Source organism: Pituophis catenifer, unplaced genomic scaffold (genome assembly GCF_029215685.1).
Source record: "Pituophis catenifer annectens isolate HBS135680 unplaced genomic scaffold, rPitCat1.0.hap2 SCAF_8, whole genome shotgun sequence".
NCBI lineage: Eukaryota > Metazoa > Chordata > Lepidosauria > Squamata > Colubridae > Pituophis > Pituophis catenifer.
In genome coordinates this window covers 59,493,243-59,511,252 of record NW_027256888.1, presented here as the reverse complement: position 1 = coordinate 59,511,252, position 18,010 = coordinate 59,493,243, and the positions used below count along the sequence as shown (strand labels likewise).

Here is an 18,010-nt window from a genome sequence, read left to right as displayed (position 1 = left end):
ACAGCTGATTCCTGATGCTCCCTCCAGGATCTTTGATGTAGCTGACATCTGCAGCCAGCCAAATCCATCCTTCCCATTCCTGGGTCTTCTGGGGAGCTTTCATTCCACTGGGTCTTTACTTCCCTTCTTCCAAGAAAGTCACTCTGGACTGTTCTTCTCACTCTAAACAGGAGCCAACAAATGTTCAGCACACTTCAATTCTCTGTCCAACGTCTCCCTTTCCAGCTATTCTGTTTACTCCAATTACTGTCTTTTACCTCCACTTCTCTCCACTCCTCTTCTCTTTGTCCATTTTTTTGTTATACTAACAGTATATCCTACGGGAACTTAAAAGATGGATATCATGTCCCCCTCCCCTTAAGCCCCCAACACCTGTGAACTTTGTTATATGGGGCACCTGTCATAAAATCTCCCCACACCAGCCATCACTAGCAGCCGGGTCAGCTCATGGAGCCTCTTAATAGAGCAGCTGCCCTTCAAGGCCAGAATAGGGGGGGGGGGTGTTCCCTTTTACTCACTCAGCAGCAAGTGCCAAGCCGCTCAAATCCATAGGATACATTAACAAAGAAAGCAGCTGCTATAAATGTATTTTCATGCATTTAGGGTCTCGTAAGTATTTCAGGGTAACATTGCATTGCAAAATAAGAGCTTAAAATGTTTCAAATGAAATATTCCATTAAAAGTCTAAAGCTCCCTTTTTAAAGGATTTAAAAATAATACTTTAATACTCTTTTAAAGACTATTCTATTTTCGTTCGAATTGCTGAATTCTATTTTGCCTGCTGTACTTTAAATTCTTTAATACTACAATAAAATTGTTTAATACTACAATTATTTATTTATTTATTATTTATTAGTTCAATTTATATGCCGCCCTTCTCCGGAGACTCAGGGCGGCTTACAATGCGCTAAGCAATAGCCTGCATACTTTTGTATATACCTGCTTAATAAGGCTTTCACCCCCCCCTAAGCGGTGTTCTTTTTTTATACAAAGTCAGCTTATTGCCCCCACAATCCGGGTCCTCATTTTACCTACCTCGAAAGGATGGAAGGCTGAGTCAACCTTGAGCCTGGTGAAATTTGAACTTGCAGTAATTGCAGGCAGCTGGTGTTACTTATCAGCACTTTAGTCTGCTGCGCCACCAAGGCTCATTAATTAAGCCAGAATAGTTTAACAAAAACATAAGATCTAATATTTGATTTCACAGGGAGTCAAGTTATATTGCACAACACTGGGAGAAAAAAGTTATAGTGACAATATTTGATTGGGAACTTGAAAAATATGCAGCAATGATGAAACTAAAAGTATATACAGAAGCTTCTCTAAATTTAAGCAAGAATAGTCCCATATACACTACATAGAACAAAGAAAGGGAAATTAAATGTTTATATTTTTACAGCTTATGTTAATAAATGTAAACTGAAATAAAAATGGATTGGAAATTACTTGTTTCCTTATCTTTTCATTAATTTTAGTATTTACTAATTTAGAGGGGATTTGTCACTAAATTGAAAGAATATATATATAATTTATATTTCGCTAATAAAGAAATAAAGGGAAACTAGTATAGATCTATTTCAAGCTACTTAGCTCTCATCAGCTAGCCATACCCTTACTTGGATATATTCTCAAAAAACAATTCAATGTAGTTTGTCTGAAATGATTAACTTTTCTTATACTGAGCAATTATTGAATAACTCAAGACATTTAACTTATTGATATTCTCTTCTAGAATTATCTGCTTCAAATAATGTTTGAAAGATATTTCTGGAAGTGTAATCACAACATAAATAGAAATAGTAATTCTAATGACTGTATTCACTAGACAAAATAAAAGACAATCAATGTCCTGGTAGTTTGTAACCATACATTCAAGTGTGCAAGAAGCACTACATTACTTTTGTGACTTCTAGAAATCTGTTATATATACAAATATTAAAAGACAATCTCAGTACCTCACAGATGCCAAAATGAGGAAGACCCTGTCTTTAAACATGTTTAGCACATATGTAAAGCATATATAACACATCTAAGATTACATGGTCATTCTGAGATTAAAAAAAAAAAACCCACAAACCTATTTGTCCCTTCTTTGTATCCATATAGAATACCTTCCTCCAATAAAGTTTTTTTCTGATTTGACTCAAAATTGAAATTTGGTGGTATTGTAATTGAGCATGAGCGTAGCCAGGTAACCAAAAACACTGCTTTTATAAAACATACTAAGCAAACAATGTACATTATGACTTAGCATGCTGTGTGAACTCAACCAACTGTTGTTTATTCAAAATACTAGGATCACTTAGGTAGCAGCATCTAGCAACCTTGGCTCAAAATCAGACCTTGATTAGCCTAGTCGCCGTAAGTTATACATGTAAAACATACAAACGCGCGCGCACACCTTAGAAAGCAGCAGCGAACGTCTATAATATTGCCAAGGAAACTACATGCCCAGGTAATCACCCCCAGGAGTCAAGCACAAAACAAAGAAACCAATGCTTTCACATCATACTGTAGTTAAAACTACAGTTTAGCAACGTTGTGTTAACTCAGCCATTTCCGTCTATAAACTGTGGCTTTTATCTGTCATTGAGTCAAGCCATCCATCCATAACTTATTCAATAAACCAATATTAAACCAACCATTATGGAAATACTAACATTACTCCAATTCCGCGCTCACCACTATAAATATTTTTTTCTACCAGCCATGGGGCTGTCTATCTTTTGGTCGAGAGGAAGTCCCAGCAAAACCACATATTCGCAGTGCAAACTGGGAGACATTTTAGACCAATAGGCACTGCCCATTGGCTTTCTGAGGCGGAGCTTCCGGGGTCACGATTAAGAGGTAGCGGTTTCCTTCTGGTCGGCCAAAAGGGCATATAAGGAAGTCCCGTCCGGGCCTCAACCATTATCGTCGCCGACTTCAGCAAACGGTGTTGGAAGGAAGAGCTGTAAATAAATACTGTGGCCCGGCGAGGAAGGGCGGCTAAGCGGGACAAGACGGGTCGGATACGTCATTAGGAGAAACGAATAAGCTGCGCAACAAAAATTTTGATCGTGGCCGACTGACTTGTTTCCCTCGGGTAGGTACAGGGACATTGAACTGGACGGGAAGCCCCGAGAGAATAGATTATCCCTGTGATCTAGAACATTAGGAAGGATGCAGCACGGACCTCAAAGTAAATTGAAGTGCCATCATGTTATTTATATCTATATATCTATGTCTGTCTGGGAATCTAAAACACAGTATATCGGATAAGATTCAATCTTAGGCTGAAACACGAGTTGCCTGTAATTGTTATAATTTAAATATTTATTGTTAGCATCTTCACATTTAGATTTTTGTGTTATATATATCACTGGGTAAATATCTAGTTCAGGTTGAAAAGCGAAATACTTGTGAGCATGTACTGTCTTCTGTCTATAAGAAGAATTCTGTAATTATAAAATTATATACATGATATTTTCCACTCATTTTTGATATAAATTTTTTACATGAACTGGCTGCAACTTGTCATTGTGCAGGTTTCTTCAAAATTATTCATTCTCTATACTGATTGAGTGATTATATGTCATCAGATTAGCATCAGCTCTTAGTGGTTAGATTGATAAACCTTTTCCAGCAAAAACAAACATCCTGAAATAATTTGTCTTCCCACTTTTTTTGATATGTCCTACTGGTATTTGAGTTCATACACTTCCTTTAAAGTGTAAGCACTTTTAATTGCTGTACTCTCTCTTTCAGGACTATCACATAAACTGATGCAGTTCTCCCCTGGATATGGATCACATCCTCAAAACTATAAAGCTCCCTCAGGAAACTTCTCACAAGTGCCCAGTAAAGCGATTCCTTCACAGCTGGAAAACTATTATGGTGCAGATTATTATTCTCCCCAATGTTCTGTACCAGCACAAAATGCTAATGTCTCTTCTGTGACACCGAAGATGTTAAATTCACAGGGATCACAACACTTGTACAATAGAGCACCTCATAATGCAGAACCACCAGGACCTTTCCAAGGAACAGTACCTCCTGCATCCCAGTTGCATACCAGCATTTCACAGTCATATTCTTCATTTACTGGTCCCTACAACAATTCCGTCTTGCATTCTGCCAGCTCTTCTGTTCCATCTCAGGGATTTGTTGCTTCCTCTAGTCATTATTCCATGCCTCCTGTGTCTAGTGCTGCATATCCTAATATTGTATATCCTCCAATGTCCACTGACAATCCATATGGGCAGATGCCTAGTATCCAGCCTGTGATGGCACATGGCCATTTGAATGCAGCAGGTGCTTATTCTTATTCTAATCAAACTAGAGCCCCACCTATAGGACCACCCAGAGTTCCTTTGGGCTACACGTCTGCATCATGGAGTGCTCCAGAGCTCCAGTTGGCTCAGGGGAATCATGGCAGCTTTACAGGATCTCTTCCTGAAGCAAACAACACAATGAGTACAGGTATTGCATAGAGAAGTTGTATGTGACAGAGAATACAAATATGCTTAAAATGAATTGACTGTTGTTGTACATAAAGTGTGCAAGCTAAGGAGGCTAAATGTTTTTACAAAAATGCTTCATATTTTCAATTTTTTTCTCCTCTTCAGTTTGCTTTTTCTTTCTGAACTGTAATATAAATCAAGTAGCTTGGTGCTGTTAAAATAAATTCTTGGCTTATGTGCAAGATTGTTTGCTCTATTTAGATCATCCATATCTTTAAAAGAATAAAAATTATTTACAGGATAATAACCATAAGCAATATGTTGCCTATGGTAGGCAACACTGATTTGTGCATTATTCTCAGACTGTTTTCACTTTATTGCTTCTTTTTTTAAAAACTGGAAGCTGATTCTTCATTTTCTTGCTGATATTAATTATCCTCAATGTTTTTCAAGTTTGATCCCAAACATCCATTCAATGTTTGGGTGTCTGTAAGCAAATACATGTACAGGTAGTCCTTGACTAAAGTTGACAATTGAGCCCAAAATTTCTACTGCTAAATAGAGATATTGTTAAGTCAGTTTTGCCCCATTTTATGACCTTGCTTGCCACAGTTCTTAAGTGAATAATTGCAGTTGTTAAGTTACTAACACAGTTAAGTGTATCTGGCTTCCCCATTGACTTTGCTTGTCAGAAAGTTGCAAAAAGTGATAACATGACCCTGGGAACCTGCAACCGTCATTGCCAAGCGACTCAATTTTGATCACTTGGCTGTGAAGATGTTGCAATGGCATAAGTGTGAAAAATGGTCAAAAGTCATTTTTTTCACCTCTGTTGTAACTTTGAACTCTCATTAAACAAACTCTTGTAAATCAAGAACTAATTGAATAGAAAGCAAATATGTATAATGAAGCAAATTAGTAATACATTTTTTTTATTTTTTTCAACTCTTTTTGAAAAATTCATTATATTCATCTATTGCAAGGGTGTGAAACTCATGGCGTCACGTGATATATTACAAGTTTCCTCCCTTTGCTAAACTGGGCGTGGCCAGCGCATGACACATCCGGCCCGCGGGCCACGAGTTTGAGAGCTCTGATCTATTGTGATATAACAGGCATCAAGAATTAGACGCTGAGTGTAATCAGAGTGGGTTCAGTCATCAAGACGAAGGTTCCACAATCTTCTCTTGTACATTTTATTACATTTCTCAATGTAATAAAAATTACATTGTAAATATGGGATTTGTCATCTTTGCTTGCTTTTCTTGTATATCATTTAAGACTTAAACAAAATTATCAAACTATATTAATAGTATATTGTAAATGACCTTAATTTTATTACAAATTTTTAAAACCATTATCTGCATGCTTCTGTTCCTGTCATTTTCAGAAATTTCATTCTGTATCTGTTTTTAAATGTTCAGTTGCTGTCACTTCAAAAAATATTTTTAATTAGTATAAGTAATCCCTTTTAATGTATACTCCCCATGTTTGATTTTTCAGGGTCACCACATTATGTAAATCAGAATATCCAGTCAGTAAAACCTAATCAAGGAGTGGCTTCAGCTGCAACTTCTTCAGTTAAAACATCTATTGTAGAGAAGACAGGAAAGCCCATCACTTCATCTTGTCTTACACAGTCATCAGATTCTTTTCTTCATGAAGGTATAGAAATTGGCTTAAAAGGGGAAAAAAATGATGTGTTCCAAATTATATTTTAATAAAACAGCTATTGGTTGGAATGGGTAATCCTGAAAACTTTGTATAGGCCTGTAATTTTAATATTTGTAAGACTTTAGTTCTAATTTAACTATAGTCCATGTTTTATAATGCATAAATAATGTATGTAACTTATACTATTGTAAGCTGTCCAGAGTCACTTGGGACAGTGAGATGGGCAGTATATAAATTTAATAAATAAATACTACATATTTAATTAAAATATAAGAGCCTGCAATTAATGCACAACAGCATTTGCAGTTATAGAGTCAGAATCAAGTTGTCCCAATGATGATCTTTTGTTTAAATACTGTCATAATGCATGATGTATTTTTAGGAGGATGTACAAATTTATCTAATTTATTTGCTGCCCATCTCACAGTTCAAAGTGACTTTAAGCAGCTTAGAGCAAGATAAAACATACAAACATTTGACAATTGTAAGTATAAAAATGGATTAAATTACAACAATTAAATCTATTTTCATGTATGCACAAAATGTTCTGGGCAAGACAGTACAGAAGTTTTCAGGTTGCCCATGCTCAAACCCAAAATGTCTGTTTTTGGACATCAACCCAGATGGGTTGTTTTATTTCAAGTGGAAGCCAAAATCTGTTTGTTAAGTGTTCTGAATATTTTAGTCTCCTTTAATTGCTATAATTGGAAAATGTATTTTGTTCTTATTCTCATTGTTTTTTTTTAAAATTCTCTTGTTTTGGCCATAGTAACATGAGATCAGTCATGTCCCTATTGCTGTTTAGCTTTGGTCAGATGTGATATATAATGTTTTAATTTTGAAGTAAAACAATAGGATTTCAAGGAGCGCATAACAGAGAGAGAATTAATATGTCATTGGACAAAAATCTTACTCTAAGAAAGAAATTGCTGTGAGGGCCATTAGATTCAGTGCTGGACTGGAGTTTACATCCAGTTGGCAACCGAAACTCTTATGAACCAGTGCTGCAAGATTTCTGTTGAAATGTGAAGAGATGAAGAGATCGCTGACTAATTAAGGTTTACATGTCTCAACATCTGATCCCTCAGAACATCCACAAATCAAGAAGAATCAGAAAGCCGTTGTATGTGTGTAGTGAGTATAATCTCCAAAAGAACTCAAAGTTCCTCAATTGGTAGGAGAAAAGGAGCACGTCCTGAATTCACGCGCACACTTAGCCTCAATAAATTCATCCATATATTATCTTTTTTTCACTCCAAGGTTCTATACTAATAACTTACTTTGGTTTGGTTACTTGATTTAGAATTTTTGACTTTGTTATTCATTCATCACTGTTCTCTGCATTTGTTTGAGAAGACTTCGGAGACAGCTGCCAGGAAGAGGTGGTTGGGTTGAGGCTACTACCTCAGGCCACCAGAACAGCCAATAAATAGTAAGCAGAGGATTAGTTTTCCTGCATCTTTTCCTGCTTTCTTGCAGTTGTCCAAATTTTTATGACCCAAGTGGCTTATGCTGAATGCCATTGTTTTTCATGGGTAAAACATACGTAGTAGCTATTCTGAGATTAGATTCCGTTGAAACATAACAGGCAAATCATTTTAGCTTCTGTTTTTGCTAAAGTGCAACTAGCCCCATAGAAGGGCAGAACTTCCAAATTTCAGTGTTTTTGTTTTGGGTTTAAGTTATACAGTATATTGAAGAAATATGGAAGGAAGTTGTATGGTGAGAGCTCTCAGGAGTCATTCTGATTGTTCTCATGTTTATACTTTAGTAATATGTTTAATAATATGCCCAACAATTTTAACATCTATTCCCAATGGAAAGCCAAATGGGTCGCTGAATGCCCAACCTGAAGACCAGCTGGTCAGTGGGCATGGTCACCAGCCAGCTGGTCTTTGGGTTTCTGGCGCTCCGGCGCACATGCGTTCCAGTTTGGGCGCTCGGTGCCGAAAAGGTTGGCCATCACTGGCCTAGATATTGGTATTACGCTTAACAAATAAATAACTTTAGTAATAGCTATTGTAAGTTAGTTAGAACTCTCAGTTGTTCAGTTATTCAGTCACTTCTGACTCTTTGAAACTAGATGAACTTCTTTTTGCCAAGATTGTCTCCTGATGACATATGACACATACGTCTTGTAAGCTTTGACCTGTATCATCAGTTTTGTCAACTTGTTTTCTAATGACCTCTTTTGTTATTGCTTTCAAATGATTTCTGTACATCAGGGTTTTTTCATTTATATCTGCCATTTCTTTACATATCTAAAATATTTAAGTCTTATTTTCATTGACCTTCCATTGAGCAGTCTTGAATTTGCATCATGGAGTGTTGAGTGATTTTTTGTTCTGGTCAAAATTGTTCTCAACAATTTTATTTAGCTTTTTTATGGTCTACATTTCACAGCCACATGTTACAGGTGGGAGAACCATGAAATTGACAGTATTTACTTTTGTTATTAGCGTGATGTCTCAGGGGTTACTTTTTGTCTAAATTTTTCACTATAAATGGCTGGTACCTAATCAACACATAGCCAAGGGTATTTGGAAAAAATAATTTGAATGTTGGTCATATCTTGAAACATGTTTCAAAATATATATCTATTTTAAATGTTTAAGTGGAGCCTCCTTTCATAAAAAGTCATGTACACTTTATGCATTCTAGTTGCTATAATTAGAAAGATTTAGCAAAATAATTTTCATTTCCATTGCTGACAAACCCATTTCCTCTCCTTTCCTACATATACAGTAATATACATATGTAATATGTAATTCAGTAATATGAATATACAGTAAATGATTGTTTCTGTATAATGAAAGTTGTAATTTTTAATTTAATGTTATGTGAAAATGAGAGCACTCTGGAGATTAAGGAAAATACAATGATTTAAAAATAATCACATTGAAAATGCATTTTAATGATATCAAAATGTTCTATCTAATAGTTGATTACTGTTCATTTCCAATTAGGAAAAATTAATTTAAAAAACTTCCTGAAGGAGATTTTGGTGTATTCTTGGGTTTGTTTGTTTTTTTCTTAAATTCTCAGACTTGCTCTTCAGGCTCCTTCTTGCTAACTTCCAGTTTCATGTACAGATGTGCATGAATTAATATTATTATTTGTTTAATAGTTTTGTAGACGCTATATTCTCAAACTGTCAATTGCTGTAAGTTGTTGCTTGCAAATAAAAGCCGAGGGTCATCTCTAAGGCCAGATATATACAGGTTTTTCCATATTGGCTCATATTGCACACCAAGCTTTTGTTATTAGCCTGATACAGTTTCTTTTACTCTTAACTGGAACTCATTGAGTTGATATAACTTTAAGGTTTATTCAGATGATCAGTGATCCACGACTATCCATCTACATTTTTTAAGAATTTTTCAGAGAAGACTTTCTCAGTTATTTTGATCAAGAAATGACCTGAAGCTTTGCTGAAGTGCTTCACTTCTTTTCTTTGCTGATAAATATAAATGTAAAATAAAATCACCATTTAAAATGTCATTTTGGGGGAGGGGGAAAGTGAGAAGAGTCTTCAGAAGCGGTGGAATAGATTTTGATGCTAAGGATTACCTAGGATCTCTTGCAAAAAGTGAGATACTTCCAAGACAATGGATATTTAGACTTGAAAAAATTCCCTTGGTCTCTATGCCAAGACTGATGGATTGACATTGCTGGTTAATCTTTATTATTTGTTATTCCTTTCATTGATATACTATTACCTCCCAATGGCTTTCAGTCATAAAACAAAGCACAGTATAGTTTAAAAGTCACCGTACTATTCAACATAAACCAGAAACAATAAAAATTGTAGAATTGGGTGCATGTGTTAGATCAATGTTTCTCAACCTTGGCAACTTTTAAGTTCTGTGGACTTCAACTCCCAGAATTCCCCAGCCAGTATTCAATGCTGGGAGTTGACGTCTACATATCTTTAAAATTGTCAAGGGTGAGAAAGACTGTTTTATACTTCTACATCAAGAGCAGTGATTTCTCAATGTAACTCGATAATTAAACAATTTTGACTTCTTAAAATCTCTAATGATGGGTAAATTGTGTTCTGTTCCACTACTAAGTTTCTCTGCCTGTTACTAACACCACAGCATTTCAGAACTGGTGGTTAACTTCTATAAAGAGAACTTCTCTGGGGTTAACTAGGTTGCTCTTCATGTTAGTGTCCTTTGTTGTGCTTGGATTGGTGTTACCTTAATGCTTTTATTCGTGCTTTCAATTTCTTGCCTTTCCTGTGTGTTTGACTCCAGTATTTGTGCTTTCCACTTTTACAGGCATGCAGTATGGTGGATATATTAATAATCAAGCTAGCTCTTCAGCAACTCCCTTGTCATCAAGTTCAGATGATGAGGAAGAGGAGGATGAGGATGAGGAAGCAGGTCTGCTTTAGCTTTGCACCAGTATTTCTAACTTTTCACTTTTGATGGCATTATTCCATTTCTTCAGTGCAAGTAATTCAAACAAACAATCATTTTGGAGCCTAAATAATATGCATTTAAGAGTTGAAAAGATTTGTACAAAAGATGCCAGGGCTTCAATATGGAATTATTTTACATGTTTAGATAGAGGTTAGTCACATGTAATTGAATAGAGCTTACTTATTTCAGTATAAATGGCTATAAAAATGAGCATCTCCTTCATTACAAATAGGTTTACAGTATTTGATATAATATGTGTAGTTTGGAAGTTTTTTTAAAAAAATATCATTTTTTTCCTTTAGCATCCCTGTAAATACTAAATACACGTTGCTTTCTCAATATGGAAGCAGTCTTTCCATCTTACTGCTAAGGCAAATATGTTAACCATTGCCAATACATTACATTCTGCCTTTCCTGAAAAGGACTCTGTCTATCATATGTAGATTATTTCAGTTTTAATAAATTTAGGCAAGCATCTGAGAAAAATGAACTTGAAGAAGCTTGAAATCAAAAGATGATTGACTAAAGCTTTATCTTTAAAAAGTGTACCTACAACATAAATATGAAAACGAACCTTTTTTATAAAAGTAAAAAAAACAGTTTTTTAAAAAAATGGAAGAGTGTTAATAAACCACGTACACCTATGTGTAAATATTTTGTATAGACTGCCCCAATATGTATGGCAATATTTATATGCTTAGCATATAAAAATGTGCTTTCAATAATATCCTAAAGATTTTGAAATTTCAGTGCCATTCTCAAGCTAAAATTGTTCTGTTTTTACTTACGCACAGGTTTATTCTTTTTCATAATAGAATGTAAAAGTCTCCTTTTACATTCTATGTATATTTTATGTGACATAAAATAAGGAAACTGTCAGTTTCCTTATTTTATGTCATATAAAATGCTATGAATCACCAGTGCCAGATACTAATATGTAGGGACACGTTTACTAAGTTATATAGTGCAATTAATGTCTACAATCCATTTAAAAGAATTAAAAATTGATATTAATTACTGACGAACTTGTTTAATATACAGTCTCATGTACATAGTAAATGCTAAGAGAGTCAAGTTACTTACAAATCAAAAAGATTACTATGAAATTTCTGTTCCAGTTGCTTTGGTCACCATATTTCTTAAAATTGGTATAGTAATGGAATAGTATTCCATCTTCTATTATTCTGATTATCGAAAGACTGAATAAAAAGCACAAATGAATTAGAAAATGTATTCATAATTGAGGTGGGATAGCTATAAGATTGTCCTACCTCAAACATTTTATCCATTTGCTTGCAAAGTTGGAGAATTCAATGCAATGTGAGAATTTTTCTAGAGTACTACAAATGTATTGGAGATTTTTTTAAACATTGAGAATCTGCTGAAATACAAAAGTCTGATATAATACTGGAATGTTGATACTGAAACCTAATTTTTAATTTGGTTTTCAGTTTTATCTTTTTGCTGAAACCCATCTGGCAAATGGCAGGTAGTATTGACTCACCTTCTACACAGCAGATGTGTAATATCCCAGTATAATAAACAATTGTTATACATCGGACATTGACACTGGAATCTTTGTAAATTTCTAGGAAGTAGTAAAGGTCATTTGAGTTCAATAGGACTTACTTCCTGGTAAGTCTTTATAAGAAACCAACCTTTGAGTTGAATGCTTCTGTCATAATTAGTCAAATTACGCCTATAAATGGTGATTTATTTTTTTTACCATAATCTTTTGAGGTATATAGCCCACCAACCTCTTCAGGCATGTGTTTGTGTCAAATTTTCTCTGCATGTTTATACTTTGTTTTGTGGATCTAATGGCTGGAAGAACATGAACAGTTCAGATTAATGTTTTGAACATAATGATCCCTGATATTTTGCACTTTTAACAACACTCAGCAAAGAGCACAGTATGGTTTGTAATAGTCATAAGGCCCCATCCTCTGCCCAAATTTTTCCTTCAACAGAAAAATCTTTCATTGGATGAAAGAAAATTTTGGAGCCCCTCTGTGTGTGCGTTGTTTGCTGCACATTTATTGCAACAGAACTCCTGCATGGATTAACACCATTGTGTCTTTGGTTTATAGTTACTTAATATTAAAGAATATTTGTGTTTGTATTTCATGATATGATCATGAAATGTCTCTTCATAAAGGAGGTTATTCGAATATGTATAAGGACACAAGAAAAATCTGCACTAAGGGAATCCTTTGCAAAAAGTCCTTGATTATCGGTTTCTCATAGCATTTGAAATGCTTCGAAAACGTAACAGGTTCTATTGCCCTTGTTCATCTTTGCAAGTGATTCTCTAACTCGGAAGTTTCTGAGTGGAGTGACCTAATATGTAGATACTATCTTAAAACTTACAAACAAGAATAAACATGGGCTAACTTTTCAGATTATTCCTTTTTTTAATTGGCTTTTCCCATGTTTACCTTTTTAGTGTACTTAAATATATGCTAATGTACTTGTTCAGTTGACCTCAGCTGTTCTTTACAAGCAGGTTTTCTAGTAACTTATGAAATTATCAATAGATTGCAATTCCCTGTAAGATCTTTACAGTTTCGTAGCAGATAGTGTTATGCATCTATTAGCATGCACTTATTATCAGTTGAATGTCTGTATTTTCTCTCTAGCTATTGACAGCTCTTCCACTACTAGCAGCGCATCTCCTGTTCTCAACAATTATGACACTCTTGAAGGTGATGGCTATCCAGGTGAATTGTGTTCTGTTTAATAATTAATATTATCAGTACCATTTTTTAAAAATCAACTTACAGTAATAAGGCCAGCCACATAGTTGTATCTGATCAACCTTTACGAGACTCAAAAAATTAATTAGGAATAAAGCCAGGGGTGGTATTCACTTACCTTCACTACCGGTCCGCAAATGTGAGCGTGCTCTGCATGCGCAGAGTGTCAAAAATGGGACGGGATGACATCTGGGCAGGTGGGCGGAGCCTCCTGCAGCCACCGCTACCGGTGCACACGAACCGGATAGAAACGGCTGAATGCCACCACTGAATAAAGCTTGTTAATATTTGGGTGGAAGATCACTAGGAAGTTCCAGGGCTGTAGGCTAAACTAGGAAGTTAAAAACCTCCCAGAAGAAGACTGGCAAAAAAAGCTTTGTATTATTGCCAAGTTATATAAATAGAAGTTTTCACAAACGAGCAAATTCTTGAAGGAACTAAGCATGTCATAAAGACTTTGTTACGTAAGTATAATGATACTAGCTCTAAGCATAAGATATTTATGTAATTTTGTGATGGCAGATGAACAGGCATCAGAAATAGAGTCATATTTCCTAATTTTCTCACTCTGCTTATCAGCTATGCCTACCACAGAGAGAGAGAGAAAGAGGCAGATTTCTGTTTGGGGGAGAAAAGTAAATAAAAAGCATTTAGATCCACCTTTCTTTAGGAAGTTTGCCAGCATTTTATTCTGTCAGAGTGATCTGTGCAGTTGCAAATTTCATTCCATTCTTAAAAACTTGCAGAGATGGTAATTTATAGAGCCCCTGAAATTTATAAATATGAACAAGAAATCTAGCTTTTTCCTTTCAGGCTATGATGTATCTTTTTAATGGATGATGTCAAAGATGCTCATTTATTATATTGCCAAAATAGAACCTCAAATCAAATGTTATATTCCATTTATACCCTTACTTTTATCCCCTGTATCTTAAAATAACTTTGTTTTAAGACTACAATTAAATGAAGAGTAAAGATAAAAAGGTAGTTTTGTAAAGTTAACACCAGTTAAATATAAAAAAGAATTTGTTCAATTCTTTGGCTGTTTGGTTTGAAATCATTTAAAATGTGTTAAAATCATTGTTTCGAATGTGTCCATTTGGGAAAAAGATATACAGGATTTGTTTCATTGATTTGGAAACAAATTCATCTTTTTAATTTTATTCATTAAATGATATATAGTATGTGTAAGTCTACAGCTTTGCTAATAATAAATGTATAATGCTTCTAAACTTGGCTCGGTGTATTTTGATGCTTTGTGTTTTATAAGAAAGAAATTTTAACCTTTTTTTTCCTGTTTAGAAACATGTTCTGCAGCAAGTAGCCCACCTCCTATTTCCTCTGTTCCTCAGATGTCTAAAGTCTCCAAGTCATTTGGTTGTGGGTATCCGCCTCTTCAGCCAGGATACCAGAACGTGACACCATCTTTGCCATCTCCTGCCATGCAGCCAAGTAGCTCTGGATATAATTCTGGATTTTCGCAGTATCCACAGGTTAGGAATCCCGAAAACCTTATATCCATGATGACACTTGCGTCAAATAAATTGAATAAGAAAATGTTTCATTATGCATGATTAGGCTTAGAATGTGGATGCTTTGAATTAGAAAATTACTTTCCATAGTTCAGTTAAAGGAAAAGTTTATTCATATTTAATGTATGCTTTATGTTTTTTTATGTCTTTTACCTGTTTATTTGGACATCGTAATCTGCCCAACATCTACTGAAGCAGCTAACTATAACTAATTTAATGAAGTAAATGAGTACATAAAAAAAAGGTTTTGTTTCCCTAGCAAAAGAGAGGATTCAAAATGTTTATAGCAAAGAAAAACTTAATTGAAACTAGAAACTATATTCTGTAATATTTAATTTTCCACAAGATAGGCAAGTTTGTAATTTGTTAATATAAAGCATTTTTTCAAATTATGTTTTAGATGATCTAAGAAAGGGTAGGGGGTATCAAATGCCTCTAAATATTCAAAAACACAAATTTATACAGATTGTAAAGATGAAAAGGCTTGTCAGTAGATCTGTGTACATCTAATTTACATGTGTATGAGTTTGAAAGGAAATGGGGGAAAATGGCTTGTAGGCTGAGGGAGAGATGGCTGTAGAAGTTGGTAAAAGGTAGGTAGTTGACCTCCTCTGCCATGATTTCCCTCATAATCCCATTACCACCACTATTACCACCAGGTTTTCATTTTGATTTGAAAATTGGGCAGGGATGGGCCAGAATGTTTATTCCTCTGACTTTTGATACAGGATTGCTTTTGCTCCCTCTCAGTTTTTATTTTACTCAGCAGATGATGACAGCTGTTATGAAGAGGGCATTTTGCTTTAAAGGAGACAGGGAAGGGTGGGAATGAGCTTCTAAAGTGGTCTTCTGAATCCAACCCAGATGGCAAATTAAGTACTGTGGCATAGGAAATAGGAGTTGAAGTTCTGGAAAATATTATTGGAGGATGTGAGGAAAAGGGTTGAATGTCTATTTTAATACTTTTTTTAAAATGTCTTTTTTCAGGTATATCCTACCATGAATCAACTATCAGCTAGTTTGGGAGGACTTGGGATACAGCAGCCAGAAAGTCTGAGACCATTGAATCTTATTCAAGAAAGAAATATTCTACCTATTGCTCCAGTTTCACCTCCTTTGCCTAATCTGAACTCTGATCTGAAAAAATTGAACTGCAGCCCAGAGTAGGTATAACATGACAATTTTTTGCATGCTTGCAGTTTGATTCCTCTGAAAAATTGGTCTTAGGATGCGCCTGGTTCCATTTTTCAACAAGAGAAATTCAGTCACTGTATGGATACTTTGGATATTTGCAGGGAGGCAAAGGATGACATTTGTGTGACTATAGAATCAAATACCACAGGTTGCATCGAATGTCAGGACACAACTCCAGAAGGGTAGTATTTGCATAATGATACCACTGCACAGATGGTGTCATTTTCACTTCATCATGGTTTGCTGTGGTTGCCACTGATACAACTCACTTTGAAAACTATTCTGAAAACATTTGACTAAAGGGAATTAAGAATACTTCTTTTTAGTTTTCCACATTTTATTCTGAATCCTGTAGAACAGGAGTCCCCAACCCTTGGGCCGCAACCCACTACTGGGCTGTGGCCTGCTCAGAACCGGCCTGCGTGAGCAGCTGGCCGGCGCACGCAGCTTGACTTGTGTGAACGGTGATCTGGCACACATGCGCAGCTTGACTTATGTGACCAGCGGGCTCCCCTCTTCCCTAGCAGGCTGCCAAGCCGTAAAGGTGGGGGACCGCTGCTGTAGAATGACAAATAGTGAAGTCAGATATGAAGCTAGTACATGTGAAGGGAAACGGGAAAAATAATTTTCACTGTTATCTATTTCTCAGTTAAATATTGATATCAATACTTATTATCAGGTCAAATCTGTTAATGGGTTTAATTTTAAAACCTAGGATTTAATCTGAGCAAAGAAGAATTTAGTATACATATTTTGGTTGGATGAAAGTACAAAGCTGCCCACTGCCACTTGTAACTGATTGAACTATTAGGAGGGTCCATTCTAAGTTTTTTTTTTTTCTCTAACCATTAAGCTACTGGGGGCTCCATCCTCTCTTGTCTGATTGTTTCCTAGGTAGCATCTCTTCCTCTTTCCCTAAAGTCCTTCCCACATTCCTATACAGTCGTCCTCTCATGACTGAAGGTAGCAATTCTAACTTGTTCATTCTGGACATTCAGCCTCTGCTCGAGCAGCAGTTGGATGCTATGGCCAGAAGACTTTCTGCCCAGCTCTAGATAGACATATTTGACTTTTCTTAAAGCCAGAAGTCATTGATTGGGCAAGAGAAGATACATAATTTTCTATTCCACATTTCTTGTATATGTCGTAATTTATTTTTGTATTTCAAAACATTTGCTCTACTAATAAATTGCCAGTTTAATCTCAGTAGGCCTTCTCCAATACATTCAGTGTCTCTGGAGTTTCCAGGCCACAAGAGCAATGAACTTACATGATTCTGGCCCGTGTAGGATTTTTGGCAAGCTCTGTAATATAGTTCTTGAACATTTAGGATTTTTTTTCTATGAAACAATCGGTACTATTGTTCAAAATAATTGACATGTGTATTTGTGATTTTTCTGTAGCTCGTTTCGATGCACTTTGACAAATATTCCTCAGACTCAGGCACTTTTAAACAAAGCAAAACTTCCCTTGGGGTTGCTACTACATCCTTTCAGAGATCTAACGGTAAAACAACTTTTTATTGCCCCAGGTTTTTATTTAGCTAAATTTGAATAAGGTGATCATGTATTTTGATTTATATATTATAGAAGTACATAAATTTTGAGTAATACAATAATAGTTTTTAAGTGATGGAAGCTGTAAATTGTGTTGGCTATTAATGGGTCAGATATCTACTGTGTTTCCCTGAAAATAAGACCCTGTCTTATATTTTTTTAAGCCTTGAAATAAGCGCTTGGCCCTATTGCCATGCGCTCAAAAGCCCGATTGGGCTTATTATCAGGGGATGTCTTATTTTGGGGGGAACAGGGTAAACAAAAATATACCACTGAAAACTGGGAAAATATTTTCAAGCCGATATTGACATTTACCGATTTAAATGTATTTACTTGAATTCAGCGATTTTCAATAAACCTTGAAAAATTAATTCACAGTGTTAGTTTGTGTAGTATTGCCTTCTGTGGCTGGGCTTTCCAGCTTACTAC

The 18,010-nt window shown here is 35.4% G+C and overlaps 1 protein-coding gene across 1 annotated transcript in view; it reads left to right on the top strand.

The window, feature by feature from the left end:
* The first annotated feature begins 2,859 nt into the window (after positions 1-2,859).
* SEC24B (SEC24 homolog B, COPII coat complex component) overlaps positions 2,860-18,010 on the top strand; it is a 32,109-nt gene continuing 16,958 nt past the window's right edge. The window contains exons 1-7 of the mRNA XM_070948280.1: positions 2,860-3,085; positions 3,748-4,461; positions 5,946-6,107; positions 13,183-13,263; positions 14,602-14,792; positions 15,819-15,994; positions 17,429-17,531. Of these exons, the coding sequence (XP_070804381.1) occupies positions 3,765-4,461; positions 5,946-6,107; positions 13,183-13,263; positions 14,602-14,792; positions 15,819-15,994; positions 17,429-17,531 (1,410 nt within the window). The 5' untranslated portion in view covers positions 2,860-3,085; positions 3,748-3,764. The remainder of the gene's footprint in view (positions 3,086-3,747; positions 4,462-5,945; positions 6,108-13,182; positions 13,264-14,601; positions 14,793-15,818; positions 15,995-17,428; positions 17,532-18,010) is intronic.